The following is a 25,152-nucleotide window of genomic DNA, read 5'->3' on the forward strand; positions in this document are numbered from 1 at the left end:
GGACGTCACCATTGCTTAAACTCCCATTCATGGCTCTGTTGGGCTGATTAACTCATGCTTGTCTTAGACTCCTCCGGGTTTCTTTTTCCAGGCATCCGTGTGTGACTGCCTGCCTGTGTGTGGCACACATTTTCCAGCTTCACTTCTCAGGGATTAATCAGCAGAAGTGCTTGTCATGGTTAAATAGTTTTATTTAATTTGCACCGTATGAGGATATTTGGGCAAAAGGGAAAAATAATCAAAATTTAATTACTTTCTCCCCCTTTATAATGAGAAACAGTTGCAGTCTTTGGAGACTCAGCTGGGAATAGAACATTACTTAGTTTTATTGTTAAATATGCAATAATAAGAAAAAATAATAATTGAAAAAATCAATAATCAATCTCTTGCAGTAGGAGAGTGACAAGCCCAGCAGAGGTAAAAAAGATTTGTATTATCAACAACTGAAGTTTATAAAGATACTGAGGGGACAAGAAAACACCAACACCATGTCAGGAAATATCCAAGGGACTTTGTTACAGGTTTCTAAACAAACAGAAACTTTTACTAAATGCCTCAAAGATGTCACTCCAATCAGTCATGCCAGCTATGGGAAGTATCACCTTTAGTGGCTGGCCAGAGTCTGTGCCTTGCAAGTTAAAGGATTTCGTAAAACTTGATGACCTCTCCTTTCTTCTAATTACAGGCAAAAATATTAATTTGTTTTCTGTGGATTCCCGGTGGAAAGAAAGGCTTCCTTAGCCCTCCTCTGCCCTTGATTATCATCTTCCCTTACATATTACCTATCAGAAAAGGGTCCAAAGGTTTCGAGGGAAGATGAATTCGAGAAATGCACTGATGCATGTCATATTTTTGATGATTATTCCTTTGGCATATTAAAATCACCTTTCAAATTGGAGTAGGGAGAGGACAGCCAGGACACTGTAACAAGAGCTTCATCTGGAGAGGACCTGCTTTTACAGCTGTGGCTTTCCTCACTAAACAAAAGACATTCCTCACTGCTAAGTGTTAACCAGCTGTAGAAGGACACCTCACATCACTTCCCCTGCCCTAGAAGGCATCACAAGGAGGAGATTTAATGAAACACGTAGGGGCCATGGTTCAGCAAGGTGATGCCTGCCATGTTCAATTACAAATCAGGTTGTCTGGAAACCCACAGCCCAAAACTCCCACTGGCACTGCCTCATACCAGCTAGCCCCAACGAGACTTTGCACTAATTTTGGCTAATTCCAATAATTTTTCTTTGTTTACAGCTGATGTTTACTCTGCCAAGAACATTGTGGCAATGACTTCCAAACATGCACAGGACAATTTTGGTCACAAATTCTGCTATAAAGGGCAAGAGAGGACTTTCCCTAGCCTTCCTTGATACATGCCCATTGAAAGGGTTCCTCTCTCCAATGAAAAGATGGGGATACATCCCTACCCTCACACTGCTCAATCTAACAAAGCCACAGCCTTAATAAAGCCTCTCTCAAGTGGTTACTAACCATCAAGAAATGCCTGAAGTGAAGTTTATCCAAAGTATTGCAAAGCATGGGGTTTGAAGGAAAAATCATATTTCAATTAGAATTAAGGCACTGATGACTGCAGGAAATTTATGTCTGCATATTAAGAAAATCACAACCCCTTTCCACCAGAATTTGCCAGTATATTTTGCCATGAAAAAACTAGTGTTAACAAGACTCTTAACACAATTAATTAATTACTCAGTTACTTCTTGCATCCTCTACAGTTCATTTCCTTGCATGATCAACATAATTTATTTTTTTTTCCAGAACACTCCTTTAAAAAGAGTATGGAAAACAAAAGTGGGGGGGAAAAGACAAGTCAACAGTCAGAACACCCATTTGGAATTAAGTCATTCAATACCTTATGCAAAAACTGCTGGAACAAGTTTTTGCCCTTTCCCATGGACAGATGTTTTCATCAAGGAGAAAATTAGAACTTGATGACAAACTCCAAGGTTTAAATGTCACTCCCTGGCACTCGGGTTCAAACAAAGATAGAAGTGGCCTTAAGAGAGCAGTATACAAGCTCTTCAGATTGGTAAATTTTTTTACATAGAAAGCAGGGTTTACACACACATTTAGTGGCACTCATAAAGTACACATCTGAAAGTAAAGGCTTTCTTGATTTTAGTGCCCAGAAAGCTATTTTCTCATTGCTGGTGAATTATTTGCTATTTTGGTTTATTCAGGAATTTCCCACTGCAGTAACAAGTTTCTAAAATCTTTAAAAAAAAAAAAAAATCAGACCTACCATTAGCTCCCATAGATGGCAATCTCCAGAGTACTGTCTGAGCATGGTCCAAAGAGTACGACCCAAGAAACACATTTTTACCTTTTTATGGATAATGCAAATAGGCACAATCAAAACATTTATAATGCAAATGTTATTTTGCCTCTTAACTGAGGAGAGAATATCCAACCAAGAGAAGCACTCAGTGAAGTGAGGCACTGATTGTCTGGGTGCCTTTCTGAAGGTACACTTCAGTTAAAGTCAAGTCATTAGGCTCAGCAGAAGAGGAAGCGGATGAAATCCAATCGAATGCATTACAGAGGTCAGACTAAATGAGCTAATGGTCCCTTCTGGTCTTAAAAAAATCTATTAATCTAATTTAATTCTCTGTTCTACTCCTCATACCAGAGTCAATTTGAACTCATTTATATGAAAAAAACACATTACAGCAGCCTTACACAACACTGTGCTCTGACCATGCAGTTTTAGGCTACCCAAAAGCTTCATTTACTCCCCACCGAGCTCAGGAGGAGGTTTGAATTATCCATAAAGAGAACTTACATTTACAAGCAAGGCACCAGCCACAGGCACCTCTCCCAACAGAATGTTGCATGAACGTTCACCTCAAACTGTACAAATCAACCAGAAACTTGCCAGAGCATTCTCCACCTTGGCTTGGTTTTTTGGGCGATGGCATCCTTCACTCAGCCTGATACTTGCCACAGAGAAGAGCACAACGCTTGCATCAAGAAAATCTGTTCCAGTCATTCAGAGGATGTTTCTCGTGAATAACTTGTAACACACTCAATATTGCATCAAGAAAATACTTGGCAGTTACTGTCCAGTGAGAAAAGCAAGCACTTATGAGGAGAAGGCCAGAAATATTCACTGCTGTTAATGCTACCAAGGTACTCAATATGCTCCTATCAAGCAAATATATTTTACTATCCCTCAAAAAAAAAAAAAAAAAAAAAAAAAAGGAAAAATTTCCCTAATTTCCCTTTCTCTTTTTTCTTTTCTTCTTCATGCAGTTTTCCCTCAGTATTTCCCTCCTCCTGGAGCCTCCATGCTCACATTAACATCACCAGTCATTTGCTTAATTTGGCAGTACAAGAGTGCAAAGCATCACATGAATCCAGGCTGATTGACCTTAGTGAGCCACAGCATCCTCCAAGCACGCCTTGGATAGAGGGAATAATTTAACACAGAGGAGCAGCTGAAGGCCAGCACATGGGGGCTCACAAAAGCTTTTCTTCACATGGTAGGTTGGAAAGATCTTAGGAGTGGGATAGGGACTTCATCTCTGCTGGCATGCCTATTCTTGATGTTGCCTTTACTTTTTCTCTCTGCCTGCAGCTTAGACAGCCCTTTCCCTGTCTCTGTCCCAAACATCAACAGATGAAAAAGAACTGCAGAGCTGCCTAACGCCTCATCTCTCCAGTGGTTGTGTTAATTTATTCCAGCCATTTGAGGGAAGCATGAATGGCACCCCAGTAAGCCACCTCAAACTGGTATAAAGGCAGCTGATTTCCCATCTTCTGTCATGGCCAGTGTATAACTTCTATACTTTTTAGCTCTGATGTTTCTCTGGGCTTTTTTCCCCCCTTCCTTTTGAGCCTCAAGCAGGTGGTACTTTGTGAAAACAGACCCAAGGAGCCATGTAACATAAAACAGCCGGTTTGCCTCTTCAGTGCCAGTCTCTTCAAACTGAATCCTGTATTTCAGTGAAACTTCCCTTAAGTCCTGTTTCCTCTCAGCACATTTTAATCAAGCAAAAATCCTATTTACAGTGAAGAAATCCCGTTACAGTGAACAATCATGACATTGTTTTCTTGGACACATCTCGTTCACCCAAGCCTTTACTGCCCTCCTTTGCCCTCCAATCATGAGCACACCCTTAAAAAATAACCTTTTCAACATTAAAATGTAAGGCAGATATTGCAACTTAAATTCATATGGATATTCACAATTTTTTCCAGCTTACAATTTATATATTCTTTTTGGATGCTTCAGACACAAATCAGGATGTCAAAGGGCCTCTCACTGGCAAAGTGCAATTCCTTCCAGAAAAAACAGCAATCCACTGCACACTCACTCCTGAAGCCTCTAGCCCAAACTCCCACCAGCTTCAGAGAATTTATCTGAATAAAAGCTGAGCTGAAACTCTTCTGGGATTTTGTCCCAGAGAGTTTTTCATTATATTAACCTTTACTTTTGCACACCTGGTAGACTCCCCTGAAAGAAATCAACACATCTTGATTTTTTCACAACTCAACTCTCTTGCTTTAGTGTAGTTACTAACAACAAAATCTACTTTGAGATGGAGTGCTCTGAAGTGCTTACTACTTTTTTCTTTCCTTAATCTGTGTTCCCCTTTCAGTGGCATTTCACAGCCCTTCATGGCTGGTCCCATTTCTCCCTGAACATGGAGGTCTTCAAACTAGCTACCAAGACTCTTTATGCTCCTTCAACCTAAATTCCCTTCCTATCAGTAATTGATCCAATCCAACCTTACTGTAAGAGTTCAGCTGGATTTATGAGGATAATGCTGACCCTTCCATTCCTCATACATGCCTTTGGGTACTTCTTATCAGCACTGATATACCACTGGAAAGCTGACTTGCTGCTGGATCTGAAGGATGGGGACCTGCCAAGGACAGCACCACAACTGCCTGAAGTCAAGGGAAGGCTCTTTAAAGCTTCCCCTTAAAGGTTCAGTTATTTTGTAGCTGACTCTTGAAGAGCTTCTTGCTCTTCTTTAACATGAGTATGAGAGCAGAAAGAAGGGCATACAATGCCTCCCCCAATTGCCTTGACTCCAAAGCAGAATATGGCAGGGCATCCATAACTGCTCTCTCAGTAAAAAAAAAAAAAATAGAAATAAAGAAAAATAAATAAAAATAAAGAAAACCTAGCATAGCAGCACTGCAGAGTGGTGATGGTGGCATTGAAGAAGTTAATTAGCAACACTGAACTAGACTTTAGGAGACAAATCTTAATAAGTGTTGCTAAAAATACTGCACTAGTCATTTCCAGAACAAACACAATCAGTGGCAGACGAGGGAGGAGAGCAATCCAGACCCGTGAGCTACCGTGGTGGAGGTATTTTCAGTGGGGAACAGGAATAAAGGCTGCTCATTTCAAAAACGCAGTAGCAAAACACCAAATACAGGATAACCATGTCCCAAGCCAGGCTAGCGGCTCTGCAGCCAGGCCACACCAGAACTGCAAGGAGCAGAAGGTGTTTGCATCACACAGGGTGTCAAGGTGCACAAATACAACCTGCATGGAGAGGGTAATGTCTTGAGAAAAAGCCTGGCACGTTATTATCTCAGTTTGGCCTGGGATGAAGAAGCTGTCAGAGGCAACAGCTCAAAAATGGAACATCCACGAGCCTCCTCTTGGGCTAAAGGCCCAATCCCCCCAATACTGCACACAAGCCAGCTAAATCTGCTGGCCAAGGGATAAATGATGGACTAATCACTAAAATCTTATTTAAAAACTCAACACTGAAAGGCTGTCTCTAGTACACAATTCAGTCCCTTTCTCCTGCAAAAAGCAGCCTTGGACACTTGCTCCGTGTCACCTCTTGCTCCCTGCTGCCGGCAAACAGCTCTAACCCAAAGTGCTGGCACATTCACAGCTGGGTTTGGTGCTAAGTGGACTGATAAGCCATGGTTGATGTCAGCATGACTCAGTGGCCTCGAACTCAATGGAATAACAATTAATCACTATTGAGGCTGATTCCTCATGTTGAGAAGCTCGCTGCAGAAGAGGAAAAGCCACCATCCTTCACTGGCAGTTAATGCTTTTTTCCCTATGCAATCACCCCCTATCTGCATCCCATGCTTGCTGCCAGAAACAGCTGTCTCAGCTTTTCAGACACGTTCTTGGCAAGGCCCTTTCCCCCTCACGGTGTTTGACAGGATTATGAAGTGCCGAAGCCTCAGGCCTCCTTTTGTTTTGAAGCTTGAAAGTGAAGCTTTAGCTTAATCATTTTGTCTCTTCCTGCCCTTCCCCTACTTCAACCATCCTGGCTGCCCACCAGCCCAGTCCCCAAGCACTCCCTTGGGAACAGGCCCCCAAGCCCATGGATATAGGCAATGGCAACAACTGACCTCCTATGAGGATACTGCAGTACCCCAGTTTAGCTCATGGATGGGTTAGGTCTGCTGTTCCATTTTCTCAGGGTGGTTTAAACAGGTGACTCAGAGCAGGAGCAGTAAACTGAGGAAGAGGAAGGCTGCTCCAACTCTGGTAAAGTTATCCGCTCTTCTATGGTAGTTTTATTTAGGAAAGAGGAGCAACCACGTATTTATTCACACTGAAGAGACACTGAAGTTCATCCCACTGCACTAACCAAACAGTATTAATATTTATGACATGCTCTGCAAAGGGAAAATTTTGAAGCTGAGGGATATTGCACTTTTTAAGGGTTTTTTTGTGAAAAGGTAGACAAAAGAGCTCAAACTCCAGCTTTCCAGACAGAAAGCAGAAACCCCTAATTTCAGAAGTCTAGTGTCGTATGATTCTTTTTTATCATTTTCTACTCAAACACTGCTTTACAAAAAGGGCAAATTTAAAACAGGATAAAAATTAGGAGACAGACCAGGCCTCAAAATGGAGTTTGAAAGCAATACTGTCCCTTTGAGCTTAAGGTACTGTCTGCCCAACAAATGTAGGCTGAAAGGCCTGCTTTGTTGTAAAAGATGTTCTGCTTTTTTCACCTCCAAACTCAGACATCCCTTTCTGCCCGAGACAGCAAAAAGGGACTGAAATATTCATTGCCTAAATGGAACATGAATATGTGCGCTGATATTGGTGGGTAAAAGTCAGGGCTGCAGTCACACTACACGTTTAGCAGAAGCTCCTGAAAGCAAGAGCTTATATCTCTCTGAAAGCCTCCAGCAACACTGTGCAACCAGCAGCTGTCACTGCAAGCAACACACAGGAACACGAGGGAGAGAGGCAGGGACGCACCTACACGGGAGGAAAGCAAATGGAAAGTAAAAACACAGGAGAAGCAGCAATTAAAAACTCAGCAGCTCCCTAAAAAATGGCCTTTTGTCCACCAGGAGAACTGCTCATCAGAAAGGCCGGCCTTTTAAAATGCAGCCCAGATTCAACTTCAGAGATCGCAAAGGTGGCTTATCACAAGGGGTTCTGGAAGCAACAGCAGCTCATATCCTGTGCACAAGTGGGATTTAAGATCCTGCAGCCTTTTTGGGGCATTCCTGGACAGGGAAGCCAGGCGTCGGCAGCGAGCAGCGCAGGAAGCAGCTCCAGCCACGTGTGAGCACATGGCAGCCTTGAAATGTTCAAGCTCCTCTGCCCACTGCCCACATTACTCAGCTGTCAAAGGAAAGGCCTCAGATTTATGATGTGAAAATTACATTTTAACGAGGTGTCATATGTGTTTAAAGTCCTTATTCATCACCATACTGCCACATCTTTTACCCAAGACACAAATGCACTTAATTAGCATATTATAAGGACAGACTGTTCACCTTATCTGCATTGTGAAACTGTTTCAGGAAGAAAAAGCACAGAACAACCCAAACATTCTGACTGAATAAAATACTTGCAATCACACGTCAAGAGAGCATCCCACAATACTTGACAAAATGTGGAAGATAAAAGTGTGACATGCACCCTCTGGGATTCTTAAAATATCAGATATCCATGTAATTTCTGTATCACATTTGATTACCATAATGGCAGTCCACAGTGTTAATATGAAACATGCAGAAGCCACTTAAGCACATTTCGGCTTTATCAGAAGTCCTAGAAATCATATCAGCATCTTCCTTATGTACTGGGTATATTTATTTATTAACTTCATATGTCCACGGAACAGCCCATATGGTAATACTTGGGTTTCCTGGACAAAATTTAAAATATCTTCTCAAAAATAGACGGCCTGTGTGTCCCATGTCACTGGGAATGGCTACCAGGCAAGGCCAAAACACGCACAAAGAGATCTTTAACTTGGTTCAAGTTCTTCCCTGTACTTCTCTACTATGGGGTGTGCTACAGTGCCCACCTAAGCACCCAAATGCTCAGCCAGCATATCCTGAGCTCTGGCAAGAGCTGCCAGCACTTGGGCACCTAATGAATTTAAAAGACAGAACTTGTGGTCTCTGTGGTGCCCAGGAACCCCTGGCTGGTGTCCAGACAAGAGCTGTGCCTGCTCAGGGAGGTGCTGAGGCACAGAACCAGATGTGTGCTTGCGTGCAGCACAGCACTGGGAAGCAGGATGGGAACACTTCACCTTTTCGGAGAGGAAGGCTTGTTGGTATTTTCTTGAGTTTATTTGCACAGAATTTATCGTGAGTGATAATTAAAACAGGTAACTCTGGTGAATGTCAACTGATTAGGTTGTAGAAAATTTTCATCCTGTCACTACAGCCTTCTGTTTCCCTCTCTGCATATATCTAGTAGGACACAAAAAAAATAACCTGAATACTGTTCTGGGTTTAACTTCTTGAAGAATGAGAAGAGACGCAGAGCTGTCCTTACTAACACTTCACATTCACAAATTCAGTAGAAGCTACAAAGAAATAACCCAAAACCTCAGGAGCATTTATGAAGAAGCATCCTCCAAAAAGCTCATTTTGAGGCCAAACAGCTCAAAGAAAATACACTTCAAAGGCTTTTGGTATCTTCAAGTTCACTTCTTGAGGGCAGACATTAATGATAGGTTTCTTGGGACTTGCAGGCACTGAAGACTGTTTGCTTTCAAAACCACTTTTGGGATAAATGAAAACCAGCCCAGACAAAAGGGGGGGAAAAAAAAGAGCGGGGTAAAACCTTAAAATGCAGCTTTTCTCATTTCCGAGAAAAACGAATAGTTGGGTTTAATTCCATCAAGAGCCTTGAATTGCTTCAAGATCAGCTGAACTCAGCTTTTAGCACTACAAAATATTTTGTTTTCTCCGGTAACTTCAACTGCTGCAGAAGTTGAGCACAGAAACTCCAGGATTTGACATTTACTCTCCCCAAGGAGTAAAAGTCCATTTTCTAAAATAGTAAGTGAGAGAGGCTCTGCAACAGTGAAGGTCTCAAGTATGTTCCAAACCTATATGTACAGATCTTTAATTAAAAATCACAGAAAATGCTTAGACACTGTGAACAGCAAGAGGATGCGAGTCCCACCTTTCCTATAAGTGAAGCAACTCCTGCCAAGTCCCAGTTTCTCATAACAGTTTGGGAAAATATTGAAAATGCTTGATTCTAGGTGAACTGCAGTCCCCAAAATCTGTATTTTATTTCAGATATTCCTGAAATGTATGATGCAAGTGATTTCCAATAGGCTACTGGCTATTTAAGTAGTTAAGTATTTCACTTTTCTTGTTATGATCAATTTTTGGTTTTACAAGCTCTTCTAAAACTTCACCCTTAATTGTTTTTTAACAACCCATATGTTCAACCCATCAATTTTACAATCCTTCTTTTATTTTCTAATTAAGCTGATATTGTTTACAAATTTTGCTACTCAAATTGTAACACCATGGAAAAATGCCTGCATTGAACATGGCTCTAATACAAAGAAACACTGGTGATTTTTGAAGAGAAGAGACACATACCCACAGTCCACTCCATTAAAAAAATCTAAAAAAAAAATCCAAGCAAAAATATCCTGATTCTTCACTGCTTGTGAAGCAGTGAAGGGTTGTATCAGCTTCAGTTCTTGCTCTTTGTTGGAGGGGCTGGGTTTATATCAACCAGATATTTAGTGTTATGTGTAAAGCAATGCAGCATGAAATTTGGTGCTCACCCAAAAATGGGTTGCACTGAACTTGAAAGAGAAAGCACCATTCAGACCTGGTCTCCTTGCTCCTCTCTGCAAAAAAGCCTGATGTCAAGCAACTATTTGCTCACCTGTCCAACCCAAAATCAGTGCTTCTGTCTCACTGATTCATCAAAACTTGTTCCCACTGATCAGGCTATGTGGGTAAGGGAGCAGTAAACTCCCTTAGGGAAGTTTTTTCTCTTCTCTTTGAAATGTCTTGGCCCATTCAAGTTTTCTCATCAAAAAATTCAGCTGCTATCAGAGCAGACCTCTCCAAAGTCCTCTAAACTTGTAAAAGAGTGAGGTAATGGGATCCTTATGCATTTTTGCCAGAAAGGAAATCCTGATAATTCTCAGAGAAGAAAACCACAGGTAAAATTCAGCCTCTTATCCATATTACAAAGCTTTGTACAAAATTTGTACACAGGGAATGTCAGAGAAGGCTCACCAGATTCCCCAATACCAGATTAACTCTCTCATGCCCACCATTCAAAGCTAAGAACTGCTTCACCTTCCTATCTGAGGCACTGGGGGATTCTAAATGCTTATCCAAACCAGAGTGAGGGGCTTCAAACCAGAGTGACACAAAGATAAACCAAATCCTCACAGATAGACCAACACCTGACACACTTTCAGCCCCCTGCAAGGTTTTTACCTACTCTCCCATTTTACCATCTTACACTGCAAAAAAAGGGAGAACAATTTCCTTTTTTTCCCTATTTTAGGTTTTTCACTGATTAAAGCTTTTTTTTTTTTTTTTCTGTATTAAGGATGCTATTACTGACAATGGTCACCACATGAACAAGCACCAGCAAAGAGTCTGTTATAATACCTGGAAATAATTCACCAAAAATGAGAGAAACTCTGTGAAATGGAAGGGATGCAATTGATTTCCACTCCTTGGGAATAACCAATAGCTTACAAATTGCTCTGCTTCACTCCACCACCCAGAAAGTATATGCTTGTCATTAAGTCAGGAGAAGGAGAATTATTACTTTATTTTTTACTCATCTGAGATCTTTATAGAGGTCAACATCATTGAAAATATCTCTACTCCTTAACAGTCACTCAGTTCTTGTTCATCTGCTTCTTCAAGTTTTCCTTCTCCCCTTCATTACATTTTTATAAAAAAACCCCACAATTTCACTGCCAGTTTACTACTTTTATTCCAGCCCTCCCCAGATTTTCATACCCACAATTTCTTTCATCATCTCTTGATCAACTTTCATTTTATATGGGTAACAAGCTGCACACAGGAAAAGAAAATCTCATCAACAGAAATCTTTTCACTTCTCTTTTGCAATCTAAAGCCCTGAATCTCCTCATCCACTTTCAAGTTTCTTACTTACAAAAGGAAATGTTTCAGAAAAAGCCATGTTATTAGTTGAATACTTTACTGTCCAAATTATACTAATTTTGCCTTTTTTCTTACTTTTCCAGCCTTTGAAAGTACACAATCAACCACAAGAAATACCTGATACTATGACTTCATCAGTACAGTAACAATCATTTAAAACCACTGAGCAAATCCTGTTTGGAAACTCTTGCAAATCATGCAAGCTTGACCGCAGTGCAGGTTAAGTTTGTTATTAGTAAAGTGGCAACTTCATAAATGCAAAATGATGATGGATTTCCCTTATGTATAAGGGAATATATCTAAAGTAACTACCAGCACGTTTCTAACAGGAAAAAAGGTGGAGAAGCTGGGAAACCTCTGGGGACCCGACAATCCCCTAAGATAAAGTATAGTAAGTCACAGTAAGTCATGAAATGCTTTAAAATATAAAGAGAAACTTTACAGAAAATAAAGCAAGAATTCAGAGGATTTTGTTGATTCTACTCTTGACTCCACACTTGTGGGTGCATGCTCACAAATTCAATTAGTCTGAGCTTCTCTAAAAAGACAAAACTCCCCCAGCTTAATGAAACAAAGTAATTTAAACTGGCAGGCAGTTTTCCTCCAGCTGTTTGCAACAACAACATCTTCCATGCTTTGTTTTGTCAAAATTCCTGCAGAAGGGAAAATGATCTGATCATGTACGAAAGAAATTTGATTCAGGAGAAAAAACTGCTACCCCTGTGAACAAACCCATGGGCATTTGGAAACTGTTTCAGGCTACTATGTGTAGTTACTCCTTCATTCATTTCATTTACTCTAAAAAAAAAAAAAAAAAAAAAATCTGCGCATAATTATGTCTTAATAGCCATTATACATCTGTGGTGGGTCTTTATATGCAGAAACTCAACCAGATCAGTAAGACAGGAGTATGCTTCAGCTTTTCACAAAAATAAATACTAAAAAAAAAAAAACCAGAAAGATTTTTGGTTTGGTATTAAACCCCTTACCTGCTCTGCTGTCCAGCGGGCCAAAATCCAAGGAGTATTTTACAACGTGATAGTTGTTCCATACATAGAGGAGGTTGTCCCGGGGATTATAATCCACAGCAGCAATGTACTGGTAGGAGTTTGGAAAGGGCACATCCACCATGCTATCCTTGCTTTGGTCAGTGTTATATATGTAGTCTATTTTATTCCCTGTGGCTTCATTGTCGTCATCTTCATACACAGACTTCACCACATATAAAATCCCACAGATCATAAAGGCATTGGAAGCTGACCTCTTGTCATAGGCAGTATCCCATGTCCCTTCGATCCTTAACGTGTAAGGGTTCAACTGGCTAATGACAATTTTGCCATTATTCTGTTCTGTTGCATAGATTACCCAGAGCCCGTTCTCGTCCACGGCCAGGTCGATGTCGGACTTGCCCCCCCAGCGGTAGGGAGAGGTGTCGTGGTAGTTGGCATTGGCGATGATCGCCTCCCCGCTCTTTATCCGGGTCCGCAGGTCGAACTTGACGATGTTCCTGGTCCGCTCCTTGTTGAAGAACAGAGCCCCGTCGTACACCACGAACCCCGTGCCGTCCACCCGGTGCGGGAGCTTGTAGGTGGTGGTCGGCCTGCCGGCAATGAAGTCGTCCTTGGAGGAGTACTCCGTCAGCGTGTCCGTCCGGTACGGCGTCCAGGGCATGTAGTAGATCTTGTCAGAGGCCTGCAGAGGGTCCTTGCACCAGGCGCCCGACTGGTGGTCAGACTCGAATAAGTGTTCGCTCTGGTAAACTCCCTTCAGCAGTCCAGGGCAAAGAAAAACTGTCGTAGGGGAAAAGAATTTGAAAGAAAAACACAAGTTAGTGGCAGTTCAGGGGTGGCTGGCCCAAGCATCTCAACAGCTTCTAGTCCTGGAGCAGAGGACACTTGTGATGAGAGGAAACCCAAGAGCAATGCCTTGGAGCTGGAGACTATCCTTCCTGCCCACCGTATCTCTGGAACAACATCTGCTCCATCAAACTGGGTTTTTTTCCCCCCCTGCTTTTTCTATCAGCTGTGGCTCGTTTTCTTATTGCTTTTCAAATCTGTTTTTACAGGTATACTTACTTGGACCACTCGCTTTTGTAAACTCTGAAATGAATATGTGCCCCCAAAGGATTTCTGGGTTTGTGTTTCCAAATTATATTCTGCAGTGAATCTGTACCTACTAGGTGAAGGGCTAAACTCCGAGGGAATTGATCCAGATATTTATTTGAACAGCCCACAGAAGAGTGGCCTAGAAATGGAAATAAGAGAAAGAAATTCCCATCCTTACAGCCCAAATGATATTAAATATTTAAAGGATACCAACAGCAAAGCAGAGGTGAATCCCTTAGCAACTCGGAGGAGCATTTAAAGCAAAGGGAGTGTGGGGGGGGAACACCCATCTGGAGTATAACTAGGAATGAGACTTTCCAAGCTGCTACAGGACACATGAAACATGCAGTCCACACAATTAAAAACGAATGACATATGGATGCTGAAAGGAAAAGACAAGGAAGAAAGGAAGAAAGGAAAGAAGGAAGGAAAGGAATAAAGTTTGCTGGAGAGGAACCCAATGTCTAGATTTTAATCAGTTAAAAAATGTCCTGTTAAATATAGTAGTAATTCAAACTTAAAAACATATACCTTCTATTGTTACATGAGAGGAGCACAGAGGAGCAGTTTGACTAACTGGGATGCTTTGCTGCTCAGACTTCGGGACAGGGGGGCTGTCAGGGGCCAGGGCACACCCAGGACCTGGGAAGAGGCTCAGCCACTGCCCGGCTGGCCTCGGCCCCATGGGAACACCACCAGCCAGGGGCCAGCCGGCTGCATGGATGGGGAGGCAAGAGGAGGGATGCTGCAGAGCAAATCTGGCCCTGGCCATGCCCACCAGCACCCTCCTGGGCCTGGAGGCGCTGCACACCCTTTGGGGGGAGAATACTGGTCGGTTATTTGGAACGCTGATCTCCGCACAGTGACCGTGGCGATGGGATGGGCGGCAGGGAGGCATGAGGAAGCATCCCACCACGCGCTTCCGGCAGCACGGGGCTGGCAGGATGGGATCCCACATTCACACTTCCTGCTCGGAGCATAATTGATTATTTTTTGTAAATGCAGAAATTGGTAATGTTGTCTGGAGAGCAAGACAGGAGGAAAATCAGATTTAATAGCCAGTATAAAATTATATAGATCCATTGGAGTCTAAGTAACCACGCAGAGTTGCTGAAAAAGGGGTGCCATTTCCAAGAGGCTTTTATGCCATAATTAGATATACTTATGCACATACATATGTATGCACACCTTCCAAATTCTTTGGGGCAGGAAAATGAGTTCTCTAAGCCTTTGAATATAAATTTAATGGAAGAGAAAAGGTGGCACCGGTTAAAAACTTTTCAGCAAACGTGAGTTATCTGGTGAAGTTGAGCAGCAGAGATACTAAATAAACTTTAACAAAAAGGTAGTGAGAATTAATGACAAAGTATTTCAACTAAAACGTTAAACTGTTAAATAACTTAGCCTATACATAAGTAATATATATATATATAATTTGAAAGGTATTTAATTACCTTTTTGTTCCACTTCTATTGTAGAGAGAGAGGTAAAGAGAGAAAGGAGAAAAGAGAATAGATTAATGGTACTGTATTGGCCAGGTACTTTTCTTTACCTCTTTCATAAGAAAAGGAAGATTTATTAATTTACTTTGGTATGTGAACATTTTTATATATATATAAACCTTTCCTCTGATATATACATTGGATAATAAGCAGACAAGCTGAACAAAATACAGATAAATTTTAACTTGAGAAAAATCTGGCAGAAGAAAAAAAAAAGCCCAACACTTGGGATGTAATGAGCCCCCTGGACTCTACCTTGTCAGCAGCAACCTTGGACTAGTTTCATAGAGCAAAATGAAATATCCATTAAGTGAAATATGATTGATACAACTTTATGTACACAATAAAAATTCCAGGGAGAAACTTTATATAATATACATCTTCATACGTTTTGCCAAAAACCTGTAAAACAGAGATCCCTACCTAAAATAGGAGAATATTAACTTATGACATGGGAAAAAAAACCAACTTAGGAGAGTCAAATGAAGCATGTCCATGGATGCTCGTAGAGTCCTGTCCTTTGTCTTGGAGAAACACACTTTAGTAAGAGTTGGAAAAAAGCACTGGAAACATTGTAGCACTTATAAAAAGGATCCCAAAGATTCACAGTGTTAATGAGACAAAAATATGTAAGCGCTATTTTCAAAGCCCGACCCCAGAACGTGCTGGATATTTTAGTGTGAATTATTCACCGTGCATCATAATGCTGCTGAAGAGACCGGACAAAGCCCCTTTCAGGTGGAATAAATAAATAAATGAAGTGAACTTATTAATTCCTGAATACTCAGTACTAGTTTCTGTACCTAACAACCTCCTGCAAGAAAGTTTGGGGGTCCTCATCCAAAAGCCTCCTGCAGTTGTGGCACAGGCCCTGACTCCTTCCAGCTTGGTGGGGACCGGACCCAGCAGCCTCCACACCCCAGCCCTGCAGTCTGCTGGTTCCATGGGGCCTCTTTCCCGAAGGTGTAAGAGAAGACAGGCCCCATGAAATAACAGAGGGAGAACTGAGAACTTGCCAGCAAACCAGGATGGCTTTGACAGCAGAGAGATCTCTGTTTGGAGAAGTGAGACAGGAATGCGAAGGTGTGCACACATGCTTTGGTTTTCTTTCCCAGAGTCCACCCCAGCCCCTTCCAGGCCGAGACATCTGCCAAGTGTCCTCTGGCGCTGGCATTGCAGAACTCTTTGCATTCAAAAGTCTCGCTCGTTTGGATGGGAAATTGCAGGCTTGGAGGAAGAACAATTTCAGGGCCGGGCTGCAAATGCTCTGGCTAGACATGTGGATCTACACGTCCCTGTCCAGAGAGGCATACAGCTGGAGCCAACTGCAGCTCCCACAACGAGTGTTTCCAAACTCCAACAGTCTTTTTAGCTGGGCTTTGATTCAGGCTCCTTTCTACCTCGTAACAGGTTAAGGTTAAAGGCAAATGTTTCCAACATGTGGCTGTCAGGGCTCTAGGGAGCAGAGACAATGCATTTGAGTGCAATCTGGTTTCGCAAGGGAAGGAGCCAGCAAGATTAAAAGGCTCCAGACACAGCAGTCGGAGAAACCCACACACCACTTGTTCTCCCCATCCTAAACTGTGGCTGGTCACAGTTAAGTAAGGTATTCAGAAAAGCATTAAATGTCCCTGGCAAAAGCAAGAAGGCAATGTGACAGATCCCCAAATGTATGGCTTCACACTGATTCCCCTGGCTGATGGTATACAGTACCTCTGGCAGCAGAGAAGGCTGTAATTTACATTTCCAAACGTGCAAAAGCTTTTGTAATGCATTCAAACAACAGCACGATATTGTAAAGCAGGGAGAGAGAAGCTTCTAGAGGAGATAATATATTTGTGACCAGCTGATCTGAGTGACCTGAAGCGTTGATTACCCTTATCCTGAATAGCTCATATGTGTTATTAACACTCAGTGCCATATCCAGTGCCTCTCTTATAATTCCAAACACGGATGGGTTTTGGTGACCTTCTGAACAGTGCTTCCATTGTATGTGTCACAAACACCTATTTTCCCTCTGCTAATTTAAGACTTAATGCTTTTGAATTTCAATAATTATTCAGCTTACATTGGGGTACCATATTTTTCAGACAGGTTCCATGAGAAGCTTGGAGGATTTAGATCGTATAACAATATTAAAAGAAAGGGTCTAATTAGAGTCTGATTATCCCTTCAGTTACACAACATACCACTGCAAAACTGTCTTCATAAAGTACTGGTAGAATTTTTTTTAATTTTGCCCAGTTACAGACAATTTTACATCTCTGTAAAATGTACTGTACACGCCGCCTGTACCAGTCCACAGAATTGAGTACGGATGACAGCACAGGGTGTACCTTACCTACACAGATCTACAGAAAAAAACCAGGCATACACATCTTTTATTCTTATATTGAGGTCTTCCATTCCTGCTGTCACTGCATGGATGGAGAACACGGTTATTTCACCCTGATTCCCTACAGTGGTTGCCAGTGCCATTGACTTCAACAGTGTCAGGGGCCAAAAGGAAATCAAGGACCACTTGCTGTGTCTGAGGGGAGTTACTAACAAGACTTTCCACATACACTGATTTTCTCAGGATTTTTCAAATAGAAGGAAAACTGAGGACAACATACAATCATGAGCCACTACAGCCTGTCCCCAAGCAGACTCCTGCTACCCGCTCAAAGAAATCGCACAAAAGCATTAATTAACTGTTCTTACTATTGCTGGGTTGAGGCACTGAAAACACACTCTGGCACAATTAACACTTGAACAACATTAACTGCTCATTTTCTTAACGCCACACTGAATTGCACTCAACTATTTAAGGCACAAGCACACAGTGGCAGAGACATATAGAGAGCTGTCTCCCTGGCACTGCTTCAAACCCACACAACAGCAGCATAAAACTCCTGGAAAAAAAAATGTGAGTAGGGGAATGTAAAAAGGCAATTGCAAAAGCAGTGCAAAAATGTGTGCCCTGTACTTTGCTAGTTGTTTGTTTAATTTTGCTTCTTTGAAGGCAGATGTTTAATAGTGGCATAAGTGACATCCACTCCCTGCCCCTGGTCCTTCACAGATCTGATTGATTTAACATACTCAGACTAATAATTAATACACTCAGCACTAAAGACATCGTTAATGACAAAAGAGAACAACTAAAACCCCCAGGTTTTTGAGGCTGGCCTTAGAAGCACAAGCTGCAGCTTCTTGGCCATGCTGAGAGTGTTTTTCATGCCAGACGTGGCTGCTGCATCTCACATCCACAACCAACTTGACCATATGCATAGGCAGGTAAAGCTGAAAAGCAATTTATGTGTTTCTCCCTAACACATAGCCCCATCTGTGGGTCCTAAACTGAACAGGGATATTTTGTAATATCCCTGTTCAACCTAGGACCTAGGACCCACAGTAAAGCTGCAAATCTAACAAGGCACCCTAAAGCATGCCCATGTAGAGCCTGCTCACAGGTGAAAGTGCTCTTCTTTTTTGAAGGCCTGGTTAAGTCCTGGAGTCAGAGTCAAAAAAAAAACACCAACAAAACCAAAAAAACAAACTGGGCACATTGAAAATTCAGGGCAGCAGCAGACCTGAAATAAATATACCTAAACCCAGGGAATGAAAATCACAGAATCACAAAATTTTTTGTTTTGGTTGGAAGGGACTTTAGAAATCATCCAGTTCCAATCACCCAGCAATGGGCAGGGGTACATTCAGCTATGCCAGGTTGCTCCAAACCTCATTAAACATGAAAATACTTAAAAAAAAAAAAGGGATTTCAAACCCACTCAACCCCCATATATGGTTTTCTAGAAGAAAAGCTTAGAGAGCTAGCTTGGCATTTATATGAAATGCTCCGGCAACCTGAAGTTCAACATGCTGCAGAAGTACCCATCTCTGCTTCTTTTTCTTCTCCCCACACATAATTAAAGTGACAAAAGAGACCACACAGCCAAGTTCAGCGCTCACTGTGTGCAGCCCAGACACAAAACAAAGTACATGGCACCACTTCTCTCATCCACCCACTCCTTCTAGGAAAGCCTGGAGTCCCACTGCAGTGCAGGTAGGCGGTCACCAGAGCCCGAATGCCTTGATAATGGGAACACAGCCACATCCACTGCAGCAAGCTCCACCAGCACAAAGTCAGATGATATTCTGCCTCTACACAAAGGAAACCAAACAGCAATACAATGGTCTTTGGGTTCACTGCCTCCAAAGCAACTATCCTCCCTAGAGAAGACACAAGGAGCAGCCTTTGTCCACAGCCTCCACATCAAGCCGTCCCCAAGTCACAGCTAAACTCCAGTCCTGTCAGTCCCAGTGAAACAGTCATTTTCTGAGCTTTCAATGTGAAAAGTTTGAACTTGCAACAGGGGAAAACCTCTTGAGTCTTGGCTCAGGAGCAAGCACAAAGAATGGAAGAATTAGGTTTTCTAAGACTATTTTACAAATACATACGAGTAATGCTATTTTTCCATTTTTTGCCGCCAAGTCTTCCTTTACTTTGATTTTTCTTTTTTTCCTCAACATGACGGGTTTTCTAGAACACATTTAAATGGAGAACAGACCCCATTAACATTACTGGAATTTTCAGTCCAAGAGCAACCTGACACTTGAATGTAAAGCACTCAGACTTTCATTCTTCAGCCAGAGGAATGAAGAAATTATTCTTATCAAGTATATCACCATGAATTATCTTCCCTGTGGCTGACAATTTCTCTTATGAAAGAACATTCAACCTTGAGCCTCTTCGATGGAGTTCTCCACCAGACAAAAATTATTCTACAAGCTAAGCTTTAAAGTTTGCTTAGGTTTAAACTATCACAGTGCTGGGAGAAAGTTAGTTTGTAGCATTATTTTAAGGTCTCAGTAAACAGAGTACTTCCTTCTTCTTGGCTGTATGAGACCATGTGTGCACATCAGACTGCCTCCTGTAAACATGGAGGAAAAATAATGGATTTATTGCACAGGAGACATGCCTGCATTTTACAGCAAATGAAGAGTTAATCCTTTATTTAATAAAAGGGAAGAATAATCTCACTTGCTTAACTTCCAGATTATTTTTCAAATAATATACAAGCACCAGTAAACAAAAGTGCTCTATGAGTACTTTGAGCTACAATGGCTTCATGTAACACATTCCTGAAATTATCACCTCCTAATTAATTCTGCTGTGAAGTACAGAGATTGGAAATGTCAATAATCTATGCTTTCATGAACCACAACCTAAATTAGATCCTTAAATATGGTATCTATAGATCTGCAGAAATCAAAGCTGTCATTTCTCATAAGTGGATTTTTTTTCCTCCTTAGATTTCCATTCATCTGATAAATTTGTGAAACCTTTCAAACCATTAATTTGGGCTTCCTTAAAATGTCAGTGCTTTCAGTCTGCTTTTTAATACATAATAACTAAGTTTAATAGATGTTCACTAAAATAAAACTAAGGATTATTAATGTTAAAACACCTGTCAGTGTAACTTAAAGTCATCAGGACCCAGGAAACCACTAATATACATTAAGTCTTGTCCACTAGACGTTTCTGTGAGATGAAAAAAATTATGGCTTCCTACAAAATTGCCTTGTGTATTATAGATCAAACTTCAGGCTATTTTGGGAGAAAGCCATCATTTTGTTAAGACATTCACATAATGGATGACAGGCATCAGAGGCTCAAGCTCTCACATGGACTCTCCCACAAAATCCAAGTAGTAACAAATGCTTTTCCATGGCACTGTCCCCTTGAGGCAAATTTTCTGTAAGCTTAAATGTTATTACCTCATTCCCTAATTTTAGTTACAAAAGCACACAAAAAATGCCTTTAAATATTTTGTAAAGGGAGAACCAAAAATCTCTCCAGCAGAAAGCAAATGAAACTCAGGGAATTCCGAGTTTTGGGATTAAACAGATCCATGCTGTGTGCCTGGCCCTGCAAGAGGAGCAAACAGCGAGCTGATTCTCAATGATTTTGCAAACATTTGGATTTCCTGAAATTCTGTGAATAATTTCTGTTCTTTCTTTGCCTCTCTCCTCTCATTATTATTCCAGGTGGCAGTCACAGTGACTGGCTTCTCTGAAGAAGCAGACATTTAATCAGCTTCAGCAGATACTGAATGTGATTGTGCTGCACTTCTAAATGTATTATTCCAAGAGATAAATATTTTTTTCTCAAGTAAAGATAATTCACTTAAGATATAATGAGTCCTGAAATATACTGCACTGGAAAGAAAAGAAGCAGCAGGAATTGTTATATTCAAAGTTCATCTTCAGAAGGAATATCTGATTTTTTAATGCGTATAAATCTCTTTTGTAGATGAGATTTTATGTTTAGAGCACCATTTCAAAGATAAAGCGACCTGAAAAACAAATTCATCCCTGAATTTGGAAAACAAAAAAGTTGTTTGTGCTATTCAATGTGTTTGCTGGAGCACTGGCCACCACTCACTACCCTCACAAATAGAAAAGTTGCTCTCAACTTGTGCAACAGAATTTTCCTTTGAAATTCACCAATTAAAAAAGAAGCAGCAAGATGAGCCAGCACGAGAAGGGAAAAAAAAAAAGGATACAGTACAAGTACTGTGCAAAATTCAATTAAGGCTGCAGGTCATTCAGCCAAACTTTCCCTGGCAGTTGGCCTGGTATTGTTTCCAGCACAACAGCAGATGAGTGAGCCACCATTAAATTACAGCAGAATCAGCCACCTGGACATCATTCTCCCATAACAAAAAAAAAACCAAAAAAAACCCAAAAAAAAAAAAACCCAAAAAAAAAAAAAAAAAACAACCAACCAAAAAAAAAAATTGCAAAAGAAATGAAAGCACACTCCAGAGAGGGAGGTAAGCACTGCAGGGCTGACCCTCTGCAGCACTCATTCATTCCATGGCTGGCTCCTGCTGCCAGTGAAGAGCCTGATGCTGAGCACCCATCAGCCTTTTGCAGCCAAGGAAAAACAAGATGCAGAGATCCAGTCTGCCCAACAGAGACATGAATTAGACCCCATCCAGGCTCTAAGCTTCTTTATAAAATGGGAGAGAGGCATGTGCATCTGTGCATTACTTACAGCACCAAAAAAAGATAGCTTAGCTTTTTCACAGAACATCTATTTAATAGTACCCTTCTGAGAAAGGTCTGGGGGCAAACTGGGTATCGAGATGCTGCTCCCCTCCATCAAGAAAGGCTTCTGTGCACATAGAGGTGGACCAAAAGGTGCTAGCAGCGGGGTTTGATGCTCCAGGGATGCTAAGTGTGGTTTTTCATGGAAGGAATGTACATCTAATTCCCAGTGCTACCATCTCAGCCCAGGAGTGCTCAGAGACAGGGTATGGAGAGATGAACTGACAGAATGGTTAAAGACCCGCAACAAAACACCTGTTTGGGAAACAAATAACCTTGTCTGGTAAAATCTAACCCCAGAGAGCCCTTGTAATCAAGTTTGAGTCTAGGTCTTACTCCCTTTGCTCATTCAGCCATTGTAACTGGGTCAGGTAAATAGACCTGGATAACCACCCCACTTGTTGCTCCTTTTGGGATTTCAAATGCACAGGAATATCACATGGCAAATGCAGCTAACTAGGAATAATTATTATTTGCATGGGTTTTAAAAATATATTTCTTGCCTCCTTACCTGACTTTAAAATGAAAGAAATCCTCAAGTCTCTTAAAGATTTGTCCTCACCCAGGAAAGAGCTAAATCTGGGATGTCAAAAGCCTGACAGAGCCATCAAGGCAAACATAAGATGTCTTGCCTTAAGCAATAGGTGGGAAAGGAAAAATATCTTAGGTGGGAGAGCACTGAATTAAAGCTCCGTGTCTTTTAGTCCGATCTCTCTCCAAAGAGGAATAAACTGTTTGTCACCCTGCCAGCTATGAGACTAGCTATAAAATAATAGATTCCACAGGCCCAAATGAGGCTAATCATGATTGCCAAGGCATGTCTGAGCTGTGAGAAGTGAGTGAAATCTGATGCTCTTCAGAGAAAACATTTATTGAAAAGCTCTTTGCTCTGCAATAAGCCTTGGCAGTTCTCTCATGTCTTGGAGTATCTACCATATTTCTCATTTGATTGCAAGGCATATTGCTGACAGCAGCTGCTATGGCTGAGTTTCCTTTAATAACGCTTTGGTAGGTAAAACACGACTTTTTAGCTATTGAGAGAATGGTCAGGAAGGATTTTGTATCAATTGCCTCTGTCAATAGTACTTATTCTTAAGTGTCTCCAACTGGATACTGTAGTAAACTGCCCATCAAAATCAGAAAAGGATTTCCACAAAGGCAAACAAAGTGACACGTTTGTTTTACCCTCTACGAACTGGTGAAACACACACAAAGTAACTGGAGAGGGGGGATTTCACTGCAACCACTTTGGAGGGCAAGTGAAGAGCAGGGGAAGGAGATGTTAAGGCTTCAGATCGGCCCTTTGGAACAGATTTTACAATCTGGTGTAAATTTTAACAACATCTGCTATTTAAAAAGAGAAGATGAAGAAAGGAACCAAGGCGTGCCTTCTAGAATTTTTAGGCTGAAGTAATTAACACAAGTGTGCTGTATGTGTGTGAATGAGCACATATGTGCACATATGCAGAGGAGTGGCTTCCAACATTTTGGGATTTAAATAATTAACCCAAGCGTGTGTCACACACACATACGCTCACATGTGCAATGCAAAGATGCTGGCACAGCTCACACTTCGAGGCACATTCCTAAAACACTCTGAGAGAAATTATTCTGACACATCCCATCAACAGACTGCTAAAGCAAGCATTGCAGAAAACTGCTTGGGAGCCTTCACTTTATCTTCTCTTTTGCTTCAGCCCTCAATAGTCAGAGTGAACCAAAGCTCAGCTGAGAGGCAGATGTTTCAGAGGAGATGATGTGCTGATGAATTGGGAAAGGCTCCCATGCCTTTTCCCCAGCTCATGCTCCAGATGTGCTGGGGGATGGGAGGGATTGTGTGCACGCCTTTGCAGTGTAAGACAGGCACAGCCACCTCCTCATGGAGCAGAAGGTGACACTGAATGTTGGGGTGACCCCCTGAACATCCCTCTGTGCTGTGCACCAGCATCCTCCTCCTTCTCCTCCTCACTGGCTTCCCTCCTCTCCAAGCACTCATTAACCCTTACCTACCCTCCTGTATTTGGGGAGCTGACTGAGGAGCAGAAATGATGCCAGGAGTGCCTACAGTGCTCAGGGGACAGCTGTGACAAGCCAGCCTGCCACCACCTGGGGCTGCCACACTCGGGCACCAGGACAGGCTGTGCTGGGGGGATTCACTGAAGGCAGCACCAGGTAAACACATGAAGGGAGTACCCTGCAGCTAATGTGTGCTCTGAGCCCAAGTGTGAACAGAAAACCCTTTCTGGGTTTCAGGATTTGGCTCCCCACAACCTGAATATAGAACTAAGAAGGATGACATTGTGTTTTATGCTTATTTTTAATGAATAAAGTGCTGATATAAAGCAGGAATGTAGCTGGAATGAACTGTCACTTTAAAGGAATACATCTGAGACCTTTAACTTGCACAGGTATATTCAGTGAAGTAAAAATATTATTCTGCTTGGGAGAACCACAAATTACAGCAATAAAATATATGCAGTGAATATGTAGAAATTTCATACTATTTGCAATGAACTGAATATTAGGCACTGCTAAGACCGATCATTTCGCAAAAAAAGAAACTACTTTATTTCTAATTTAAAGTATAAGAATTTATGAAGGTTGAGGGAAGTCTTTTGTGTGCTTTTGCAACAGCCTACCTTCTAATGTATTAGCTGTTCAAAAATTAGGATCCTTGAGGCTCTTGCACATTATTTACCGTGCACATGATTGGAGTGGTCAATGTGTGGTGCTCTCTCTACTTCACAGCCAATGCAGCTACTGCCCCATGGCATCAACAGATATTAAAAAAAAAGTTTAAAAAATCTTGCTAAATGAAAAAAAAAAAAAAAAAGAAGTGAAATGAAACACACTCATTTTGGTATGAGATAATTCAATAAAACTGTCTACTTTGCTAAGGCTTAGCTTTTATGTAAAACAACACTTACTTATCTTGCTAGATTGAAAATGGCAAAAAGAATTAAGGGTGAAGTTCAGTTTTCAGTCCAGCTTTTAGTAATCTGAAAATAAGAAACAGTGTTAAAAGGAACGCTTAACAGATCTAGGGGACAGAGCCAGAT

The 25,152-nt window shown here is 41.5% G+C and overlaps 1 protein-coding gene across 16 annotated transcripts in view; it reads right to left on the bottom strand.

Annotated features, from left to right (window-relative positions):
* ADGRL3 (adhesion G protein-coupled receptor L3) overlaps positions 1–25,152 on the bottom strand; it is a 493,129-nt gene that overhangs the window by 161,370 nt on the left and 306,607 nt on the right. For 14 of the 16 annotated variants that reach the window (XM_058025189.1, XM_058025176.1, XM_058025179.1 and 11 more), the window contains 2 exons: positions 14,951–14,965; positions 12,381–13,181 (listed from right to left, as the gene is read on the bottom strand). In XM_058025189.1, the coding sequence (XP_057881172.1) occupies positions 12,381–13,181; positions 14,951–14,965 (816 nt within the window). The remainder of the gene's footprint in view (positions 1–12,380; positions 13,182–14,950; positions 14,966–25,152) is intronic. The other 2 variants (XM_058025182.1, XM_058025175.1) reach the window with 1 other exon arrangement.

This window comes from Melospiza georgiana, chromosome 5 (assembly GCF_028018845.1).
Source record: "Melospiza georgiana isolate bMelGeo1 chromosome 5, bMelGeo1.pri, whole genome shotgun sequence".
Lineage (NCBI taxonomy): Eukaryota > Metazoa > Chordata > Aves > Passeriformes > Passerellidae > Melospiza > Melospiza georgiana.